The sequence below is a fragment of the Papilio xuthus genome, unplaced genomic scaffold (assembly GCF_000836235.2).
Source record: "Papilio xuthus unplaced genomic scaffold, Pxut_1.1 DF828142.1, whole genome shotgun sequence".
NCBI lineage: Eukaryota > Metazoa > Arthropoda > Insecta > Lepidoptera > Papilionidae > Papilio > Papilio xuthus.
Window position 1 is genome coordinate 3,049,227 of NW_013530507.1, and position 23,562 is coordinate 3,072,788.

Below are 23,562 nucleotides of genomic sequence, written 5' to 3' on the forward strand. Positions count from 1 at the left end.
GAAAATTTTTATGCCTTTTTATTACTCGTCGTTTATCCTTATTTAAAAAAAAAGAAAGCAAAAAATATATATTTCTTGTAGCCTTGAATTCCTAAAAAGGGTACAGAATTATTATAGTATTATTTTCCGAGAATTGACATTATTTATACCAGTCCCCTGCTTTTATCATTGTTCTGTGACGAATCACTTTCCTAAGAACTTATACACTGCCCCGAATCAAACTCCAACCAAAATAAAGGGACATTTTGAACAAAAATAAATTTAACTTTTGTTTGCTTATATTTCATTAATAAAAATAAAAACTTAAATACATAGTTAAAACTATGACAAAATTAATATTAAAATGTGTCAAAAAGCTCATGTTAGTTTGCACATAAAATCACAAATGCTTTTAAAACTGTAATAAAATCGTTCGATGATCAAATTATTTACATTTAATATCACAGTCTTGTTACACAATAACTGATTTAATGTTATACATTATATATATTTGGAAAAATAATACTTGCATATAACAAAACTACTTACAAATTAAAATATGACTTTTAAGTTTAACTTTTCGAAAAAGTCTTGAATGAGGTCATGATTTTTTATTAATGCCTAGAAAATAAAGTTTATTTACTCTTCTTCTACCAAAGATCGGTGAGGAACAGTCGTCCCGTTCCAGGAATAATACTTTACGAACCTAGAACAAGTAAAAATAAACGTCAGTTTCCACTGTTAAAACTCATACAAAAAAACTCCGTATAATCTATTTGTGATTGCACAAGGTTTTTTTATATCTTTTTACAATCTAATAACGGTGATTGTAAAAAACCCACAATGCAAACCTCGTTTTTAACTGAGTGATGTATACAGACATAACTCAAACATGTGTTGAGGAAAATTTTACTTTGTTTTAATATTGACCAACCACGGTTGAATTATTTTTTTTAGTTTAAAATGTTATTCGGGTACACAATATATACTTTTTCTCTACAGACTTATAAAAACAATAAATAAAATAAAAAAAATCTTACCCTATTAACACAATGTTTACGGCAACCAGTCCGGCGCTCAACAAATAAAAGGTTCCAGGGAAAGTAGTCAGAGTGAGGCCATAGATAGTGTTGTAAACAACGGGTGCAACAATAGGACTCAAACCTTCTAACGCGCACATCAAAGCAAATATTTTCGCAATGTCTTCCACAGGAAACGTCTTTGTTACAAATGATCTTATCAACGACCCGGAAAGGTCTTTGAAGAACGATATTGAGACACCTGAAAACAAAAAAGTAATATTTTTCGGCTCTCTTTTAGTAAAATGTCAATAATTGTGAGCACATAACTTAATATGGTTAACCTCAAGAGTTTTTCCATTTGTATAAAATTATTTTGTATTACAACTGATTGCATGTCAAATATGTTTCGTTTATTTAGCCGACGAAGAACAGTGCTTTCATACGTTTATTTGCGAGTGATATTAAATCTTTGTTACTAAGAATGATGAGTACCTTTATATCATATGTAATGTCCGGATTAAGAGGAAATGAAAGATATGCCAAGACTGTGCGAAACCGACATTCCGAATCCGTAATCATTGCCGACGTCAATGATAATGATATCATGTAGGGCTGGCTATTTTCAATAAACTTAGACCCTAACACTGTTTGGGTTAAAAAAAAACTAGTGATTTGTCACCTCTTGATCTTAGAGGACGAATAAAATTAAATACATCCGACGGCTTGTTTCACAGACTTGGATGAAACTAGAAAAGGTGGCAGCCCTAATCATACGTGATAAATTGACACATCAAAGCACACATTTGTCTGATATAGAATTTTATCACTGACTTATCTTATAATGACTAAATTACGTTACAAGATAAAATTACATTAAATATTATAAAAGTAACTTTAGTACAAACTCGTCAAAACGGCAAAAAACACTCTCGGTAAGATGATTCATAGAGTTATCGATCATGGAATAAGGCTCAAGGTCAACTGTAATGTTATAATGAGTTTTCATTGTCGAATAACACGAACAGAACTTTTTTTAAATAATATAATGTAGTACAAAAGAAATCAAAAACAATACTTACTTAAATACATCTGCCATGACGTCACTGCAAACGCTTTTAAAACAAACTCTGTGCCGGCCATAAGGAATGACATGATTGCGAACGTTAAATCACTTATTTGCAGTAACTTCTGAACGACCATAATACCGAAGAAACTCCCAACAAACAGTACAGCAGTACTCACAGCTGAGTATGTATTGTAATCGTCCAAAGCCCAGTTTAACTTTTCCCTAGAATACAGATATTCCAAACCAAGTGTTCCAATAAGAAGGAACACTGATATACACCGCACGAATATCAGTAATAGAATTTGTATCCTTCCATGATTTGGTCGTTCTTTGAAACATTCATGCACCATTTCTCTAACGTGCAGCCAGTCTAAAATCTTACAAAAACCACCCTAAAAAAAAACAAATATTTTAACATTGATTTAAACACGAAAGGTCATAGTTATTCCGCGAAAAACGGCAGGATGCATTCGTGTTATGCATACAAAAAACATCAACATGCTTGGTATTCAACAGAACAGAATTGGAATGAAGCAACAAAAACATTGTATAAATACATAGTGAAAAAACAATGTTTAGTTATCAATTAGCTAATGTGCTGACGACAAATTTATAATCCCGTGACGAATTGTAATACTATATTTGGTACTAATTGGCTCTTTCCAATTTATGTTTTTGAATATACACATTGAGGTTGACCGGATGGGAGTTTCATCTTTAATATTTACATATGTCACCATTCATTTAGTCAGACGCTTAACAAAATTTAATTTCTTTTATTGATTCTTACCTCTAAAGCTCCAACTAATGACTCTTTTACATAAACATTTGTGAAAGCATATGCCAAAACATGCAAAGTGGCGCTCACTAGTAACAGATTGACATTGCCAATCAATAGAATCAAGTATGTGCTTATCAATGATCCTAAAACATTTCCTAACGAAATTGTTGCATCAATGAATACCATTCTGAAAACAATATAATGTTATATTTCAAAAATCAATGTACAAATGACAAACACAGGATCACATTCACACCTGAGAATATATAAACATTAACAGTACATTCAAGATCAAAATCAAATCTGGTACAAGATACAACTTGGACATCATGCATAAAAATTAAAAAAATATATAAATGTAAACTACATAGTTAAATTGTTAGTTTTATACCAGAAATATGAATATATTTTATATATTACCTAAGTGACATATTTTCAGTGGTTGCAATATCACTCACATAACAATATGCACCTGTAAACAAGACTACAAAACCTCCAGTAAATGAGAAGGGTATGACTGTTAGGATATACCACCAGGGATTCAAATCTATTAAGCCATACACGACGATCAGCATGGAAGACAGGGCCAAACCTAAAATTTTAATACTAAAATACAACTAATTGTTGTGTTTTCAAATATCTTGGGGGCTAATCATATTATGAGTCATTGAGTATAACACAATTTTAGTTATAGTTGGCCATAAAGGGAATGTGGGGGAGAGCAGTACACAGCTTATTCAAGGTTAATCACCAAGATATTTGAAACCTACTATGTATTGGAACCAATTATAGCACAAGGCAGCACTAAATAATATACCATTACCAACAACACAATGGGTTATGTACAACTCAAATAATCATAAATTAATGACTCATGAAAATAGATAGATAATAAGATGTGCATTTAAAAATAATAGAGATATTAAATGTGCTTATAACCATATACAGATTAGAACTTGAATGTTTTATCATGCACAAATACACAACAAAACATAACAAACAAATCATATTTACTGTGAATTTTCTTTTCTGTGGTTTTCAATGTTTATAAAAAAGATAAGTATATCTTTTGCTTATACTACACAGTACAAAGCAGTAACTAAAAAAAGGATAAATGCATGATACAAGACTTCATACAACCCTTTAGCTATGTTTTAGAAGCATACAGGTATTGATTAAAAAGCATATAAGATATTGAGAGATTAGATTAACAACAAACAAAATAAGGCAATGTTTTAGTTTGTTGAAGTAAATAGCATTTTTTTCTTAACACATGAATTAAATTTACATACCTAACATTGGATACACAATCAAGGGCTTCCTTCCATAAGTGTCAGACCATACTCCAAGAAACATTGACATTATGGCAGGCCCAATTGACTCCATTACAGTTTTAACTGTTAAGACAAATGTTGCATATCCCTGAACATCATTTTCTAACAATTTAGTTGAATTCGACCTAATCGGTGATAAAAATCCTTTGCACTCTTCTTCTGTATGGTTTAATAGGTGAGAGCATGTACGAAAAAATATAATATTGCTTATGGCAGAACCTAAAACAAACATATTTTTAATCAAAGTCAAACGATAAACAATATTAAGTACTCATTCTTATTTAAAGAAAATAACTCACCAGACAGAGATATACCCAACATACAAAGAAATAAGGGAAGTTCAATTGTTATTTTGTAAGGTCTTCCAGGTGGTCCTCTTATACTAATAGTTGCAGTATTTTCTGCGATGTGATCCGTGTTATTTGCCATTATAATCCCAATTAAAGAAACTTCGAAAAATCACAGTTTATTTACACAACGTATTTAATTTTTGCACTTAAAGCTTTGGATCATACTTATTGGTTTGTAAAACATTAAAAACTTTGACTAAAACAAGTACATGAGTAATGATATTTTCATTACTAATTTCCTATTACAATCTGATAATGGAGGCACTCTACACAACCACTGCTAAAAATAATCGAAGGAAACTGAAATTCATGTCGATAATATCCATTGTTGACTGATGTCTAATATTGACACTAGGTTACTGTTTTTATGTCAATTTGACACACGTCAGAAAACAGTTTTTTTTTGTTTTATGACCTGGTAACATAGACCTTTAGGTCATGTCTTATTTGTCAGAAAACAGTTTTAAAAGAAAACAAATAATAAGAGAGAGCATAAATTGAAAACAGAAAGTACAACCCATTTCGCATGCATTTTCAAATCAGATTATAAATTATAAAGATAGATTGTATATTTTTTGTTTTAGGATTAAAACTATATTTGTAATCATCATTATATTAGTGCACTATCGTAAACCATAATTAAAAACATCATGTGGTGTTAGTCATGGTAAAATTCACAAAAACAATGAAAAATGTCTATTCTCCAATAAAACAAATAAATTCCTCATATATTGTATTAATATACATACATTAAATTGACTGATACAAAATGTTTCTCAAGCCGTATTACAATTAACAAACCGTAAAAAATAATTGCCATGTATATACGTAGTTAATGGTAACCTTAACGATCCTTCTTCCTTAATATAACACAAACGACAAAATATATTGTAATATATTAGATTTCATGCATTTTGTAGTTAGTTCGCTTGTTAAAATCATACATAAATAATCATAATAAAATCTTGTTTATATAATATTTTATACAAAGTAAGTTCACGTGGTTTTTACATAAAAATATTAGCTGTTTTGTGACAAAAACTCATGTTTGCATAGATGACTAGATTTAATGTAAATAATAAAAATATATAAAGCTTTATATCAATATATTTATGATGATATTTATTTATTCTCCTGTTTCGTAATTATATAAAATGTTTTGAAACATGAACAAACTTTGTGTATACACATCCATACATTAAAAACTACGAGTGTATGTACTGGCAGCGTTTACAATAACAAAGATTATAAAAATTAGACTGTAGGGTAAAACTACGTATTATGTTTGAGTGTTTCTAACTTTTGAAATCAAATTACTTCACATATATATATATATATATTAAACAAAGTAGTTATTTGCGACAACTAGATAGCGTTAAATTTAAAAGCACCAAATTTGTTTTTTTTAACAAACAGTTCATTCCTCTTCTTCCAATTGTTGAAAACTGCCTTGAGATCCACCTTTCCATATAAAGTATTGCACAATTCTGAAACAAAGATATATTTATTTAATTTAGAAGAATTTAAATACATACAAAATTAACTTTGACTGCCGATGATAAAGAAATTTTTTTAAAAAGCAATAAGAGGCGAATTAAAAAAAATATATTTAGACTGACCATTTAATTACTTTAAATAATCGTAAAAGTAATAAAAATAAACCTCAAAAAGTATAAAAAAACGAACATTCCTTCTTATAACCGAAAGGTCAACAAGTTGTCTGATAAGGTATACAGTGAATAAGTCTTGCGATTTTTGTTACTTTAATCAATGTGTGTTCTATTTTTACTTTTTTTGTAATAAATATCGTTAATTTCATCAATGCCTAATGTTAATGGACAATCCATTAGAACGAGAATTCATTATAGTGGAAGTTCATTTTATTAATAGTATAAATGCGAATGTTTAGATGGATGGATGTTTCTTAGAAGGTATCTCCAGAATGGCTGCATGGACCTCGCTGAAATTTGGCTTAGATGTAGAATATAGTCTGGAAGAACACATAGACTGCTGGGAGTCGCGGGCGACAGCTAGTTATCTTTGTTCTGTCTTGTCTGTATTTGTGGTCTATCATTGCGTTTTAATTTTAAATTATCATTTAAACTAAAACATCATGGAATAATAATAATAACAAATTTATCTTATCGACAGATTGTGCTAAAGTTTGTTATTGAATTTGCACTTATCTGTTTCTATAAACAGTGTAAATATGAACGTTTATCGCATTGCATGTAATTGAGCTTTGTCATTGTAACATTAATAATGTCTACGTCCTTTTATGTAATCTGTTTCAATTGCAATCAAATTACATTGACACAAAAAAAAATCCTGGAATTAAAGATCCTAAATGACTTTTTGTTCCATATATCGATGGGAACAATTTTCGAAACTAAGTTCGGCCTTGTAATTCACATTTCAATGCTTTTATGCTTGAAAAAAATGTAATTCAATAGCTTAATGGTTAAGAGTACGCATTGCGAAACGCGTAGTAGGTTCGAATCCATGATTATTTTCGTTAGTCAAAGTTCTAGCATACGCTTTATAATATGTCATGGTGAAATTTATGTTAAATTAGTTTCTAGTTATTTCCAGTTTCAAAAGAACATTTCATTTTATAAGCGCTAAAACAAGTTTTCCAACTTGAATTTTATAATCAATGTCTTGTCTATATTTATTTCGTCTAGTCTGAATTACGTATTAATTAGTTTAGAATTACACATATTAAACTTTATTCAAATTAAAATATTCTTTCTGCTATAAAACATCTCTGTTTATGTTATAAGCTTACTTTGTACAATATTTAAAATTGTTGCACTTGACCATTTCTGTTTACTTTCTCTTTACGACGATTGCTAAATTTAATAAAATAAAAAAACAATGTGAAGGTTACTACACGTATACTAGCAATTGAATAACCCCACTCTTTAAAATGTGTACAATAAGTTTATTTTTATTATTTACTAAATACTCTACTCTACTAAAAGACTGCTTGAGTAAAGTAACAAAAAAACTATCACGTCCAAGTTGCTATAATGAAAAACTAAAATTAATAATCTATGGTACTATATACTTACCCTAATAAAACAACGCATAGCGCAGTGATTGAGCTGCTCAGCAAATAAATGGCTCCTGGGAAGGAATTGATAGTATAAGCGTAAAGTGAACTGAATATCGCTGGAGACACCAACGGCGCCACACCTTCGATAGCGCACATGAGAGCGAACACTTTGGCGATGTCATCGGGAGGTAACATCTTTGTCAACATCGATCTGATTAATGGAGACGAAAGGCCTTTGAACATCGATACTCCGGCACCTATAAACAATTTATTACATAACTTTAAAATTCATTAATAACTGTTATTACATCTATTTCAACTCTTTATAAGACTTTAACGTAAAATTCAAATTTATAAATGTATTGAATGTAAAAACTATTCTTTAATAAGATTTTGAGGCCCTCCTATACGGAATTTTGTCTTCCACATTGAAGAAATACTCAAAAAAGATATTAAGTGCACCCGAAACCGAGGTGCATCCATGCGTAGACGTATGAATGTAGAAGTAAAAGTAGAAGCAAGAGAGGTGTGTCAAGATTGCATTAAATGGAAGTCCATAATCTCAGCCTATTCCTCTAGTTAAGGGCGAATATTGTTTATGATGATCTTTAATACGCCTTATAAAACTTCACTTTAGATCATATCTAGAAAAAATGTACCAAAAAAAACTGGTATTAACCAACATAATACGTTAGTGTATTGGTTAAAAATAAATATTGCAAAATTTGTCGTACATTGTCCTCCAAAGTTGGATTCGCCGGTTGATCTTGTAGTTATATTCGTATTAAACCGGTTTGAAACGTGAAATGTATTACTAGACTGCTCTCATGTACGGCCATTTTACAAAAATGGAATAGTAGCTATTGCCCATGACTTGATCCGCGAGAAATTTAAAGATAATAATTATCCGGTATTTTCTTCACCGAGATCGATATCCCTTCAAACAAATATTCGTCCATCTATCTTAACATTCGCATTCATAATATTAGTAAGATTTGATATTATAAACATGTTATTAATCATTTCATAGAGTCTAATTAACCAAAAGTTTTCATATATATTTACTTAGCACTAGTATCACTAATTATTTTATACCTTTTCAGAGAACTTTTATTTTGCACACTGTACTTTGAAAACTACGTCATCGGTCCATGTCCAAAGTTTGTACGGATTGTACAAACACATTTTCATCCCTTTTATTCTGTTCGAAAAGGACAGAGATAACAAAATGTATTTGTATACGTTTTACTGGCGAATACGAGATTGTTATCTGGTATACAATTTGCCAAGGTTTTTATGCAGCAGCTGTTTATCAATTATCACTCCATTCAAATGTATTTTTGGTTTTATTTATTAGGGTCGATTTTAAATATTACATTTGCATTAATGATATAAAGAATTGCTTACATTAACATCATTAATTTTATACCATTCGATATTTTTGTCGAAAATAAAAATGACACATTTGTGAGTTCATGACCGCACAACGCTAAAATTATACGACAGTCGAGACAAAGTATGCAGATAACATATCACTCAAATTTATATATTTTGCAAACAGAATAAAGACTCTTTTTGTATGAAACCAATATTCCTTTGTTTTTATGTAGAACATTACACATCAATTGCATTATTATTTACGTTATTATTAAATTAGTCGTATCGATAACGATGGAATAACAGGATACAAATTTAATGTGCGTAGTAGAAAAAAAGGATAAGAAATTAATATATAACTTACCTAAGTACATAAACCATGTTGTTACCGCAAACATCTTTATGATATATTCCACAGTTGAAGATAAGAATGCAAGCATTGAGAATAACAAATCGCTAATTCTTAGCAGTTTTTGGATTAAAATCACACCAATCAAAGATCCAAGGAATGTAATGGTTGTATTCACAGCTGAAAACGTTGTATACTCCTTTATAGCCCAATGCAGTTTGGTCCTTGTATAATTGTATTCCAAATTCATTAATCCCATCATAATAAAGATGGAAAAACTGTTTGCAAAAGTCAACAGAAGTATCTGTGCACGACCATGATTTGGTCGTTTTTTGAAACATTTTTTACCCATCTCTTTGATAAGTGAAAAATCTAATACAGATAGTAAATTTCCCTGAAACAAGTCAACATACAATTTTACTCAACTATCGATAATAGGAAATTTTACATTGATTTTTAAATCTAATTCGACTAATATGAATATCTTTATAATTTTATTTGAATAATTTTCTTAATTCATGCAGTTTTATTTTACATAAGTATATAATTTTAAATAATTTACATAATTTAATATCAATATATTCTTATGTACAATATTTAATTAATCGTAATTATTATTTGGCTGTGGGAACTTATGATAAGGTAAACAACATTCTAGTTTATTTTAAGTCATAAATATACTGTTAACTATACATAATACATATGTAAATTTGTGAAAATAAATTACCTCAACTGCGCCCTGTAATGATTCTTTCAGGAAAACAATAGTAAATACATAGGCAAAGACATAAAGTGTTGTTGCTATAAGTAAAAGGTACACAATACCAACAGCTCTCAAGACATATGAACTAGAAATAGCTCCAATAACACTGCCAATTGATACTGCAGTTTCTACTAGAGTCATCCTAAAATTTAAAAAAACAATCTTAAAAAATAAAGTAAGTTAACTTTTTTGTTAAATGCATTAGCACAAACACATCCTATGTAGCGGCAATAATATCATGTTTACCTAAAAGATCGTTTCTCTATAGAAGTTATGTCACTCACATAACAAAATGAGCCTGTGAATAGTGATGTGAAGCCACCCAGAAATGATGTAGGAATGACTGTCAGAATATACCACCATGGTCCCATAAAATCCATCATACTGTAGATAACTGTTAAGGCTCCACTAATACACATTCCTAAAAAATAATGCTATCCATGTACCTAACAGCTTTTACTTAAATAAACCTGTAACTTTTGTAACAATCATTGTGAACAAAGAATAACCACTGCTTGTTGGATATATATGTTTAACATATTTCAGACAATTATTTGTCATAGATTGATAATCTATAGATACAAAATCTGTAGCACAAAATTTAGACAAAAAAAATGCATTTGGAAATGTATTATATAAGTAATTTCCTTCTGTTTTCATTTGTAATACAAAATAATGTTATGAAAATAGATAATTGTATATAGTACAAATTTGTAAGTGTGAACAAGTAGGGTATATATCTATAAATTTTATACTACATTTAGTTTTAGTCCGTTCCGCAAATAATATTTCTATTTCTATTAGTACATAAAAACTTCTTTATTAACAATAAAACTAAATACAAACAACATAAAAAATTATCTCACCAAAAAGAGGCCAAGCAACTAAAGGTTTCCGTCCATGGGTGTCAGACCATACACCAAGAAATAAAGAAAGTATAGCAGGTGCCAGTGATTCGAAAGTTATCCGTACCATAGACACAAATGCTTCATACTTCTGAACTTCTTCCTCCAAATGCTGTGTGATATTCGCTTTTGTTGGTGAGAGAAAACCTTCACACTCATTTTTGCTGTGATTTAAAGAATGAACACAAGTGCGATATAATATTATGTTTCTGGTTACTGCACCTTAAAATTTAAATGTTGTTCTTGAAATGTGTTTAATATAATAAACATTACTAATTTAATTTCTCGTTATAATCATAAAAATAGGTAAAATTACCTGAAAGCGAAAGTGCCATCATAGTAAAAAACAAAGGCAATTCCATTGTAATTCTATATTTATTATTAGAACTCACAAATTCTGTGTTGATATTTTGATTTGTTTCGGGAGGTCCATCGTCATTTTGCGTCATTGTAGCAATTATATATATGTCTGAATTCAACAGAACGCACTTCAATTTTAAATACGAAGATAATACTGTTTTGCAAAAGTATTGCAAAAAAATCAAGTCACATAGCCTTAGCTATTTTGTTTTGTTTTAAATTTTATTATATTCGAAACTCGAGATCGAAAACTGCAATCGCTTGTACATGCATAATAGCACTGCGCGCTGTGGTGAACAAAATTTAAATAGGATAAAGTCATTGTTTATGTATTTAAAACTGGATTCTCGATTTTGATTAGCGAGGTAAAAATTGACAATTCGCATTAACTTGTCACTGACATTGACATTGGCAGAACTTCTTTAATTTTTGGAACAAGTTTTTTTTATTTTATGACCTGGTAACATAGACCTTTAGGTCAATTGTCAATTGCAACATGTTTTATAGCAAATCAAAGAGTAAATACTCAATTTCATCAACTTGACAATCGACTTTTGACGATCGTTTTCTAAGAAATTGGAAATTGTGTTGTCCGATTTGACTTTATTCTCTTGCTGGAAAAAGGGTCTTAGTTATCCCTTCATTTCATGTTGTTCATAGAACAGGATATAGGAAGTAATTAAAGTATAGAAATTTAGATACACCTGAAATAACAATAAAGTATTACGTTTAGTACGTGTTTATGGAGGACACGTTATTAAAAATTGATTCATCTCTTGACTCACGAAACTTTTTTAACCTACAATTTCTATTAAATGTAAAACTAATCACCATTGAATTTCCAAAACTTAGTTCCCAACACCGATGTCGAAAAATATTAAGTCTTTCATCGATTTATCGTAAAACCGATAACGGTCGTACTGAAATCACTATTGAGATGATGCTTTGGAAAAATATTCTTTGTCTATGAGTAATAGTTCGACGGCGAGTAATTTCGGAAAAAAAAACACCGCTTTGGCCGCATTGTTCACTAAAAAGATATAAGAGGGCTTTAACATAATTCGCCTACATATTTAAGGTTAGTAAATAGTTCATAAATGTAAACGGAAGGATTTACATGTATTATACCTTCAAAAGTAGAGATATTTTTGATGAGTCGACTTCTGTCATTCCCACATCCGCCGCGTTGAATAAAACGAATAACTTTTTGGCAACATTTTGTGTCACTTATTAAAACACCGGGATTATAATTTGGTTCATACGGTACGATACACCTAAATTATGTTATTTTGTTAACTAATCATCCAATTAAAAAGGTACGACCTATTTTTAGAATGGCTTTCTTTTTTTTTACTGCGAAGGTGTCGGTGTCTTGTGATATGTTCTAATGCCAGAGTTATTGGAATACCTTGTGTTTTTCTAGAAACTGCGGGCAAAGCAATATAAAAAATGGCAGTGAACGTATATTCAACTAATGTTACCTCTGAAAATTTATCACGGCATGATATGTTGGCGTGGGTCAACGACTGCTTACAATCAAATTTTGCTAAAATTGAAGAGCTATGCACGGGCGCTGCCTATTGTCAGTTCATGGACATGCTGTTCCCCGGTAGTGTACCCATCAAAAGGATCAAATTTAAGACAAACTTGGAACATGAATATATACAGAACTTTAAAATATTACAGGCTGCGTTCAAAAAAATGGGTGTTGACAAGGTAAGAATAATTGTATTTTTAGTTTTAATGCAGTTGTATAGCAAAGATAAGATTTCAAATCAATATACATTTATTAATAATGTTAATGTTTGTAATAATGTTATTATAAATTTTATGGCAATTATTTAATCTTATTAATATTATTGATTAAAACTTAAGGTGGATCTGACCAATTAATAAATATTTAAATATATTCTTATGCTCATTTTATCTGCATAAATTTAATGTAAAATCTAAAGTATGCTTTAGTATAATTCAAGGTTCATAAATCAGTAATCTAAAGTAAGCCATTCAGATTCTTATGAGATTAATTTTCTAATAATTTATTTATTTTTAAAATTAGTGTTATACTGTAATTTTCATATCAAAATGTGTTGTGGTTTGGAGTTAGGGAAAACATGTAATGTAAATCTTCTTTGTAGTATGAACTCACTAACATACTGTTCTAAAAAGTATTAGTGTAGTGAAAATAGAATAGATATTTCATACAATTAGGATAATAAATAATTTGTTAATTACTATGAGTTGTTTTAAAAAAATTTGGATCTGAGACGTCCATAGATTCGATAGATAAGTTATAAAAAAGAAAAAAAATTGTGTAGTTAGAAAATTCATATTCATAAAAAAATATTTTAAAATACCTTCCAATATGAAATTGATAATTTGTTTGTAAGGCTGCTTTAATTTTCCTGTTAATCTACCTTAAGGACATCCTGTTGTTGATCTATTTTCCTGAATTATTAATATCTCACTGTTATTGTAAGGATTTTAATTTTAAAATCTTTAAGAGTTTAAATTTTAATTTAAATGTACGAGCCATTGCAGAAACTATGTATTATGTAAATATGAAATTTCAACCTACTAATAGTCAGTTGCAATACACAGAGTTTTTAGTTAAAAAAATAGCCAATCAGACATATGTATTATCAAAGCTGATTTTAAAAACTTTCATTGTTTGAATACAATATCTTATGATCTATAATACTTAAATTTCACACATCAAATGAATAATGAACTTATGATTTGCCCTGTGTAATTCAATGATACTGGCAAATAAATATCAAACCTATTAGCAAATGACTCAACTACTATGATTCAACATTTCCCTGTGTAATTTTGTAGGTAATTCCTGTTGACAAGTTAATAAAGGGAAGGTTTCAAGACAATTTTGAGTTCTTACAGTGGTTTAAAAAGTTTTTCGATGCAAATTATGATGGTCGGGAGTACGACGCCTTCGAGGCTCGAGGGGGTCTCACGATCGGGTCTGGAGCATGTGACAGTGGCGTGCCGTTGTGCGCAGCTGCCGCTCCTCCGCGGGCTCGGAGGGCTGCGCCCCTACACCACTCCGGCAGTATGCATCAGCCGAAATATTTCTTGACATATTTAGAAATATTTTTGTAATATAATGTCTATTGTGCAAATTACAATATATTTCTAAATATAAAACACTTCTAGGTATCCCATCCCCTGCACAACAGCACTCATCATAGAAAACATCTCGACTTTCCTTTTGTTTTTATCTTTCCATTATGTTTTTCTTTTGTAGATAGTACCCATTGACAAACTGGTAAAGGGTAGATTTCAAGACAACTTTGAATTCTTGCAATGGTTCAAGAAATTTTTCGATGCCAATTACGGCGGCATGGAGTATGACGCGGTGGCGCAGCGCGAGGGCCTTCCCATGGGCCATGGGGGCTCTGCGGCGCCTCGCGCCTCTGCTGTCAAGAAACCAGCGGCGCCCGTCGCGAAAGTCGCCGCTAGACCCCAAACCAGTAGTACTATTTGTTTCTTTTGATTCTTTCGACATACCCATATATACTGCTTTATTCTGATAGCTTATTAAATTAAACTTATAAATTATATTCTTAGTTTGGAATCCTTGGAACCATTGCTTGATAAAATGTATGATTATAGATATATTTTAGAAACTATAACCATTGCAGTATTAACCCTTCCTGCACTTCTTATCATATGGGCACTTTAGTAATTGTATTTTTTTTATTATTTACAACATACTTTTTATTTTTCATTTGTTTATTATTATTCTTTTGTTCCTTACATCTCATATGTTGGCTTATTTTTCATTTGCTACCAATCCAAACACACACTTTGAGTGAATTCATAAACAATTTTTCACAGTTTTAGACCCTACATGAGAAATTTGTTGAATAAATTATATTTTCTTTACATTTATTAAATCAATACTATATTTAGGAAAAATAGAACAATTAGTTACACTGACAGTTATTTTTATGGTATTTTCTCTCAACAGTTGGCAAGACCAATAGCACAGTGCGGTCGCCCCCTGTCAATCTGGCAAGAATACAAAATTCAAAAGGAGATTCTAAAGCCATTGATGATTTGAACATCCAGGTGAGTTTAAAATAATGCCTTATAGATACTATATTTATTATGTAAATATTATGAGAGAAAACATTATGAAATGTAGCACATATTCTATCCATTATTATGCATTTTTTAAAACAAATGTTATAAGAATTGAAACATATTCCCAGCTCAATGAATTGAAAGCAACGGTTGAGGGACTGGAAAAGGAACGAGATTTCTACTTTGGTAAGCTTCGAGACATAGAGGTTATCTGTCAAGAGATGGAAGAACAACAAACTGCTCCCATTATAACGAAAATTTTGGATATTTTATATGCAACTGAGGTGAGTGTAGACAGTTCAACTTTGGTACCTGATTTAATCCTCCATAGTACTACTAAGGGAAGACAAACACGAACTCCTGTTTCCATACAAAAGTGACGCCTTGCATGTATCCAAAGTTTGCAGTTGCCCTCAACCATATAAAACTATTGGCAGCGACTGCTTGACGCATTCAATTAACAATTCTCATTACTTCAAGTAAAGTCTTAATTACAGAATGTAATTCTAAATATACAATAGAATTATATGAAAGAAAAAATCTTTGTGGTAAAATATGATATTAAATATACATAATAAAAAATGTAAACAAACCATATATGGACAATTTAAAAAAGTACATAAAAAAGTTGTAAGCCTTACTTACTTTATATGGTATTGTGGTCAAGGTAGATTTCTCTTGCCTCTGAACGCCTTAAATGTCCATTTAAGTATATGTTACAAACATGTTTAATAATGTCTCGACAATCTACCGATTTTACTGGTTTACAATACGATTGACAGCTTATTTATTTCACGAAAAATTATCCAAACTATTAATTTTGGACGATTCTATAATTAAGCTATTTGTAATCAGTGGAATTATAATTAGCTAAGGAATAAATGTTTTAAAAATAAAAAAATGCAAAAATTTGATTATTCATGTTTTGTTTTCATTTGCGGACAAACTTGTATGAAAAAAGGTTGACGACCCCCGGATTGATAGTGAAATCAAAAAGGTCTTATATTTTATTTTATTGTAATTCTTTGTTGTACAATTTTATTAAAAAAACTTTATTTCTAGGACGGTTTTGCGCCTCCCGAGGAACTCGACGGTGACAATCCTCATCCACCAGAGGAGGATGAATACTGAACACTTCATAACCATAGTGCTCTTTGTATATTAAACTCGAAATTATATCGCTTTATAATAAACAGTATCAAGTGCTTAGTATTTCACAGCCAATGAGTCGTAAGGGATATATTGTATAGGCTAAAAAAATATGGAGACAGTGGCCCGAAAATTGAAACACTCATACTGAAGTTCCTATAAATGGTATCTCTACCACACATATATTTATATCGTAAATTCATATATATTAAAATTTATAATACTTTTATTTTCAGTTTTCCAACATACTTGAAACTTTATTTTACTATATTGATAAAATGTATATTTTATAAGTATCACTGTCATTTGAAATTCTTTTTTTTTATGTAAATATAAAAAAAATGATTATTTAAATTAAAATAATTCCTTTTATATGAAATAATTTTCTGTAAAATATTGCACCTTAACAAAAGGCTGTGTCATACCTAAGTACATTCCTTTATTTGGGAGCATTATCTTTCGACTGATTTCTTTCTATATTCTTATGTTTATGTGAAAAGTATCTAGGTTCTGACGCAATTAATATTTTTAATGTGGAGGTAATTATTGAATTGGTGCATGAACAATGTGACATACTAGAGTTTTCACAATGTCCTTTATTATATGATTTTTGGGCCACTGGTCCTGATATAAACGTGCATTTAATAGGTTGTTAATTATGGAAGAGATTTAATGTTACTTGTTTCTGTTATGACGTCTAAATTGACTGAAAACATATTTGGTACTAAATTTAATGTTCATACAAGTGATTGTAAATTAGATCTGAACGAAATGTATTACAATGATGTTTCCACCATCGTGGAATACTTTCGTTATGAATTGGCTGACATTAGAAAGTAATATTAGTGGCATTATTCGAGTTACCTATCTTTTGGTAACTGAATATAGGACTAGTACTAATCTATCTAACATTAGAAATATTTTAATATGCAGATAATTGTTTGTTAATTTAGCGAAGCAATCATGTTTGGATTTTCAAACGACTTGTTGGCAATAAGAGATGTTATTCGCTGGTTGACTTAATAGATAAATAATTTATTTACTTGTGGCATAGACAAATTGCCTTAACTGCAGATATAAAACATTGCCTCCAGTTTTAAGATTGTCGATCTTATCAATAAAGTAACTTCATTAAAAACTATTGGATTTTTATTTTAAACGACAATTGTAAACCGAAGTTTATCTTCGTTTATGGACTAATAAGTTAATGAAGCAGTGGCAGTCTTGATTTGATTCAGTGACTTTCTTGATGTTGACAGGGGGTGTGCATAAGCTCATCATAATGGAGTTTAACTAAAACCGGGTCAGATAACCTTGTAGACCTATCTTTCAACAATATGACTGGTTCAGACTATACTTGGACTGGACCTAAGTTTGCGTTGAGCACAATAACAACGTTACAGAAATCGTCGATTTTATTACAGGCGTCAATCTTGTATGAAACTATTGCTTTATAAGTATGCATTTATGCTTATATAAGTAAAAGAATATTAATGTCTGAATAATTAAATTATTTCATATATAGGCACCTAGGTTTTACGAATTATTTATTTATCGGAAAAGCATAGATTGTCTTCTTATACGGGCATCCCTACTTTGACGTAAATACTAATTGTCTATGTCATTAGTGTCTATAATCTATGGTGTCAACCGTTACGTTGAATAACAAAATTGAACTAAACCAAATCCAAGTAAAAAAAATCCGACGCTTGACGCCACTTGTCGATATAATTCAAATGGCATATATTTATCAAATAAATTAAAAAGTAAACAAAGGTGTTAATGTGCTTCGTGTTTGAATGAATTATTAAAATGACTGACAGTGAAGACGATTTGTTAGAAAGTTATCAATATAGTTTTCGAAACGAGGGAATGGTAAATACATTGATAGTTTGTGTTGATATGAAAATTTAATAGTAATTATTGGTTGCAATTATTTACCAAAAGTGTTATCATTGCAGGCAATCCGTGCGAAAGGTCCGAACATAGATTTTGAAACTTTTAGCCTTCCATCATCAACAATGCAAATGCTGCCTGGGAATATAAACCGACCAAAATATGGTCATATGAATAATGGTCAACGAAGCTATTTCAGAAGAGAGACTTCTCCAATGTCCGCATATAACGTTTCCCATTTCAGTCGTCCGTACTATCGCAGTTTCTCCACGCGAAGTCATATAGGTTCTCACCAGTCTGTTTACAATCGTGGAAACCGTTCACCGGCTTCCGTACGGAGTTTAGGTACCTTTTTAACATGATAAATATTTAATTTTGTGACTAACCTTAAGTGATTGTGATTGTGGATAAGGTTGTACAGATAGAATCATATCAAGCATATGAAAAAAATTGATTTATTTGGATTGCTATAACAAGTTATTAACATAAATTAATTAACTTTTGTGGAAATATCTTTAATTCAACTAAAGTGTAAGCCAGTTACTAAATCTGTAAATCTTGAGCCAAAGATTGCAAATTGTGGGCCGGGAACTTGTTTTTACTAATAGAGATGAAATTGCCAGAAAGGGTGCTATTAGTTAGATGCAGAAAAATGATTAGACATACATCCTTTGCTGCCTGAAGCCTTTGTTGGTTGTTGATTATATTAAGCAAAATTGATATGGTAAAAATGCCTTTATTTCAGATTCAACTGCAACTGTTACAGCATCAGATATAGTGGTTGCATTAAAAAATGAACACTTCAGCAAATATGATCAAAAACTGTTAAAAGCTGCATGTTATAAATTCTTAAAGAATAAGTCAAGAAAGAGACTTGAGTATATGCGTAATCGTAGGATCCTAATGAACACAATTAGAAGGCGATGTTCAACAGAAGACTTAGGGGAAATGGCCAGTGAATCATCTTCCAGTAGTGAAAATAGTGTATCACCTAAAATCTTTAAACCTAAAGAAACTAATGGTAAAATAATTAAAAATAATGTAAACCAACCTTGTATGGCGAATAATTCTGTGAATATACTTGATATTAATCAGAAACAAAATGAAAATGTTGAGGAAATAATTGTTGCACCTTTAGCAAGCAATTCATGTACATACAATAGTAAAGAAAATTCTTTCTTACTAAAAGACAGATTCAAAAAAGGATTCCTTTTACCATCACAAAGATTTTCTAATTCTAATAATGGACATTCAACAGAAATAAATTTGTCATGTAATTCCAATAAAAATCAAGTGCCTGATCTAATTAGACAATGTTCGAGAGAGCAAAATGAAAATAACAGTGACGAAGAAATATTTTCAGTACCAACAAATGATAAAGGTCCAGAAAAGTCACAGACAACTACTCGTAAAAGAACTATTGATTGTAATGAAAAAGAGGATAATCCAAAGGCACCCAAACAGATGAAAAGAGATACACCCAAAAAAGCTGAAAGTTTAAACTGTGTAAATAATGATTTCAACTTTGCAAGGCCACAGATGCCTATAACAAAGTTTGGCAAACATAAAAAGAAGAAAGCGCAACCTGAAATATTAATATCTAAATCATCTCAACCACTTTCTGTTATTAATGAAACTGTCATAAATAATTTGTCTCCAATACGTAAAGAACCTATTGAAGAATCTACAAAACAAAATATTAATAACACAGACATAAGAAGCAGCATAAATAATGAGTCTGCGAATACAACCAATGATGTATCCAAAAGGCCTAGTTTTATCAAGAGAAAATTATTTACTCAAAAACTAGATATTATTGAAGCTAAGATTGACACACCTCAAAGTAGCCCTTCAGTAGATAAATATGTTGGTAATAAAGAAAAAACCAAACCACGAAAACTGGCATCTTCACAATCTTGTATGAGCCGTGATGTTGCGGAAGATAATAATAATCTTTTAAATCTACTTCACAAAATAGTCCCAGCTGAACAAATGAGTTTAATCAACTCAACAACAAATAAACCTGATTCTGGGAACAGAAAGAGTGATGGTGATTGTGCTAAATGGGATATTGATTCAGTTTTATCCACTTGCAATGCTGATGATGGCAGCGAAACTTATACTGATGAGGAAATACTTGCTAATGGAAAGAATGATAACAGAAAATCTAATGATATAGCTCAACAGAACGGAACATCCGAAGAAATTGAGGAAATCCCACAGAAAAATAAAGCAAATGAAAAAACTGTTAAAAGTGGAATCAAAGGTTAGTATTTTAAAATGACTTAGAATCACTCCACTACATTATATGCCATAATACAATAAAAATATTTTGCAGATGGAAATAAAAATTCTACAAAAACAAATCAAAAAACCTTTTGGGATACAGACATTGAGAGTGACTGGGAAAGCAATGTATATTTACCTTATAAACTTAACAATTGCCAAAGAAGTAATGCTCCAGATAATCAACGTAAGTATTATGTCTCTAATATTTGCAGTAATAATCTTGCTATGTTTTTGTTACATGTTTTGGCAGTGAAAACTCACTTTTAAACACTTCTTTGCAGAGGTTGATAAAGTAAATGAAAATAACAAGAGTGTTGCAGTTAATTCTCTGCCTAAAAAGATTAATTTAAATTGTCTAAATGTTGATGCTATTAAAAAAACTGCAAATAATTGTCAACAATCAATTTGGGATACAGACTTTGAAAGTGATCTCGAAAGTTATGGAATTTTGCCTAAAAAAGCTGGAAACTGTAAAACAAATAATACTACAAATAACAAGAGTAAGTAAAGTTCTACCAGACAATAAATACTATTTTTTTTTTTCAGTTATATGTTGTTTTTTGCAATTTTCAAGAGATCATTCTTGTAATTTTTGTCATTGATGGCTTATATTATCCATCCATTTTCTTTTTACAGTTAGTATTCATTGTGCTATTTATTACAGATATTAATCAAGAAAATGGTGAAAGTAACAAAAATCTTCCGGCTAATTCAAGAGCGAAAAAGATTAATTTGAAGTCTGCCAACATTGATGTAAATAAAACGGTTACTAACAATTATCAAAAGTCAATTTGGGACACTGACTTTGAGAGTGATCTTGAAGGTTGTGGCATTTTACCTCAAGCTAAAAAAGCTAGCAAAATAAATCCAATTACAGCCAACAGAAGTAAGTTATTAATATTCAAACTTAGTAAGTCATATGATAGTGTAACAGTGAATCTTAACAGTTTATAGTCCGCAACATTTGTTGGATGCACAAATGGGTGAGTCACCCAGTGAAATAATACAATCTTACAGAAGTGGTTGAAGTGAAAGCAAACCCGCGTTTTGAAATATGTGCATGTTTTCAACTGCAATTTGTAAAAAAGTTTGCACTGTCAAAAACATTCACATAAAGACGTGTTATATCTCTGTTTCGGCAGTTGAAACATATTTGTATAATTAAATTACAATGTTACAGAAATTAATATAGAAGAAAAGTGTGAAAATAAAAATAGTACAGTTAATTCTAAAACTAAAAATGTTACTAACCCGAAGAGTCAAAAGGTTGATGCTAATAAAAAAACTGCTAAGAATCAACCAAAGTCTATTTGGGACACAGACTTTGAGAGTGATATGGATCTATCAAATAAATCGGGAATTTGTAAAGTCAATGAAACAATTAACAAAAGTAAGTTCATATTTTGTAGTGCAATTACAACATTTTATAGAATAGCTTTAAAAGTATTTTATTGGTGTGAAATATCTATTAGAACTAAAATAAATCCTATTTAAAAACTTAATGATGTTCTATTCAAAATTATTTAATAACTAAATCTTATGATGAAAGATTTATAGAGTAGTTGATAGAAGAATTTGCGCCTTAGATGTCTTTTAAGCATAAGTAGGCATTGAGCATTTATTTAAACTTTTAATATATTGTAGATGGCAGTAATAAAGAAAATATTCAAAAAAATGGAGGTGTTGCCATGCAATCTGATGCCAAGCGGATTATGATCATAAAATGTCAAAGGATAAACACAAACATGTTAACTAACACTGGTCAAAAATTAATCAGTCAATACTTGGAAACAGACAGTAAAAATAATAAGGCAACACCAAAAAAAAGTAAGTAATTTGATGTTCCTCTGTTTACACAATTTATATTTCATAAACTTTTTCGACATAAAACATAATATGTATTGAATTAATGCATGGGGAAGGGATTAACATCTAAAACACGGGACCTAGTTCAGGAGCTAAGGCTCCTACAAAATATATGTAAATTTTTACCATAATAAAGTGTTTATTGATTATAAATTTAATTTAAATATATTTGCAGGGCTCAAAAAGGATGACAATGTAAAAGAAAATTCTCCTGTAACTAAAACTAAAGCAAAAGGGATAAAAAGAACACCAACTAAATATGTTCAAGATAAAAATGTCAGTAAGAAAAAGGCGATGGATATTCAAAAGAAAAATATTTCACCAGAACCTGATAACAATATTTCTAATGTCTCGGGGAGATGGTTAAGAGCAAACAGAAGAGCTAACAATTCAATGAACGATTTAAAAGCTAAGGATTCTCTTAAAACAACTCTCATCAGTCACAGGATGACGCGACAGAAGACGAAAATACTGAATAATTCTGATATAACTTCTACAACAATACAACCCAATGTATCCACTGAGTTGAATATATCTGTTCGATCTTTAAGACCAAGAAAAAAAAGAGTACCAAAATGGTAACCCAATAGGCAATGGTCTGATTTAATATCTGACCATATCAATTCACAAAGTTGTAGATATTAAGCTTTAATATAGAATAAGCTTTTTTATATGTTTTTAATTGAAATTAGTCTATTAAGACCAATATAGAAATTTCGAATGTATTTTGCTTGTTCGTGTGTGTAATAATGATGACTTTATTCTCCAAAGATGTCCAACTAACGAATGGATACTTTATTGTAAATATTTAGTAATATATATTGAAAATTATATAAGTTTGACATCCTTTTTGTAAAATGAAATAAATTATAACATTTTATTTTCATACTTTCTAAAACTTTTTTAGTACCCAT

General features: G+C 30.2%; 4 protein-coding genes across 6 annotated transcripts; 2 read left to right on the forward strand and 2 right to left on the reverse strand.

Annotated features, from left to right (window-relative positions):
* Window positions 1-300: 300 nt before the first annotated feature.
* LOC106114332 (solute carrier family 46 member 3) lies at window positions 301-4,883 on the reverse strand. The gene is made up of 7 exons (XM_013307488.1): window positions 4,482-4,883; window positions 4,141-4,401; window positions 3,269-3,440; window positions 2,858-3,035; window positions 2,081-2,459; window positions 1,020-1,260; window positions 301-685 (listed from the first exon to the last, which is right to left on the reverse strand). The coding sequence occupies exons 1-7, from the start codon at window positions 4,609-4,611 to the stop codon at window positions 619-621; spliced, it is 1,428 nt and encodes a 475-aa protein (XP_013162942.1). The 5' UTR covers window positions 4,612-4,883; the 3' UTR covers window positions 301-618.
* A 1,054-nt stretch (window positions 4,884-5,937) lies between these two features.
* On the reverse strand, window positions 5,938-11,689 carry LOC106114330 (proton-coupled folate transporter-like). Its single transcript, XM_013307487.1, has 7 exons — window positions 11,301-11,689; window positions 10,946-11,206; window positions 10,326-10,500; window positions 10,044-10,221; window positions 9,332-9,710; window positions 7,607-7,847; window positions 5,938-6,019 (listed from the first exon to the last, which is right to left on the reverse strand). Exons 1-7 carry the CDS (start codon window positions 11,431-11,433, stop codon window positions 5,950-5,952), a joined length of 1,437 nt encoding a protein of 478 aa, XP_013162941.1. The 5' UTR covers window positions 11,434-11,689; the 3' UTR covers window positions 5,938-5,949.
* A 579-nt stretch (window positions 11,690-12,268) lies between these two features.
* Eb1 (microtubule-associated protein RP/EB family member 1) lies at window positions 12,269-17,736 on the forward strand. 3 transcript variants are annotated; one of them, XM_013307562.1, is made up of 6 exons: window positions 12,269-12,422; window positions 12,768-13,060; window positions 14,607-14,832; window positions 15,333-15,433; window positions 15,577-15,732; window positions 16,511-17,736. In XM_013307562.1, exons 2-6 carry the CDS (start codon window positions 12,794-12,796, stop codon window positions 16,577-16,579), a joined length of 819 nt encoding a protein of 272 aa, XP_013163016.1. In that variant the 5' UTR covers window positions 12,269-12,422; window positions 12,768-12,793; the 3' UTR covers window positions 16,580-17,736.
* Window positions 17,737-18,239: 503 nt separating this feature from the next.
* Window positions 18,240-23,476, forward strand: LOC106114463 (putative uncharacterized protein DDB_G0282133). The gene is made up of 9 exons (XM_013307695.1): window positions 18,240-18,472; window positions 18,559-18,838; window positions 19,239-20,759; window positions 20,832-20,966; window positions 21,064-21,282; window positions 21,447-21,668; window positions 21,963-22,172; window positions 22,427-22,609; window positions 22,824-23,476. The coding sequence occupies exons 1-9, from the start codon at window positions 18,410-18,412 to the stop codon at window positions 23,228-23,230; spliced, it is 3,240 nt and encodes a 1,079-aa protein (XP_013163149.1). The 5' UTR covers window positions 18,240-18,409; the 3' UTR covers window positions 23,231-23,476.
* Window positions 23,477-23,562: the final 86 nt, after the last annotated feature.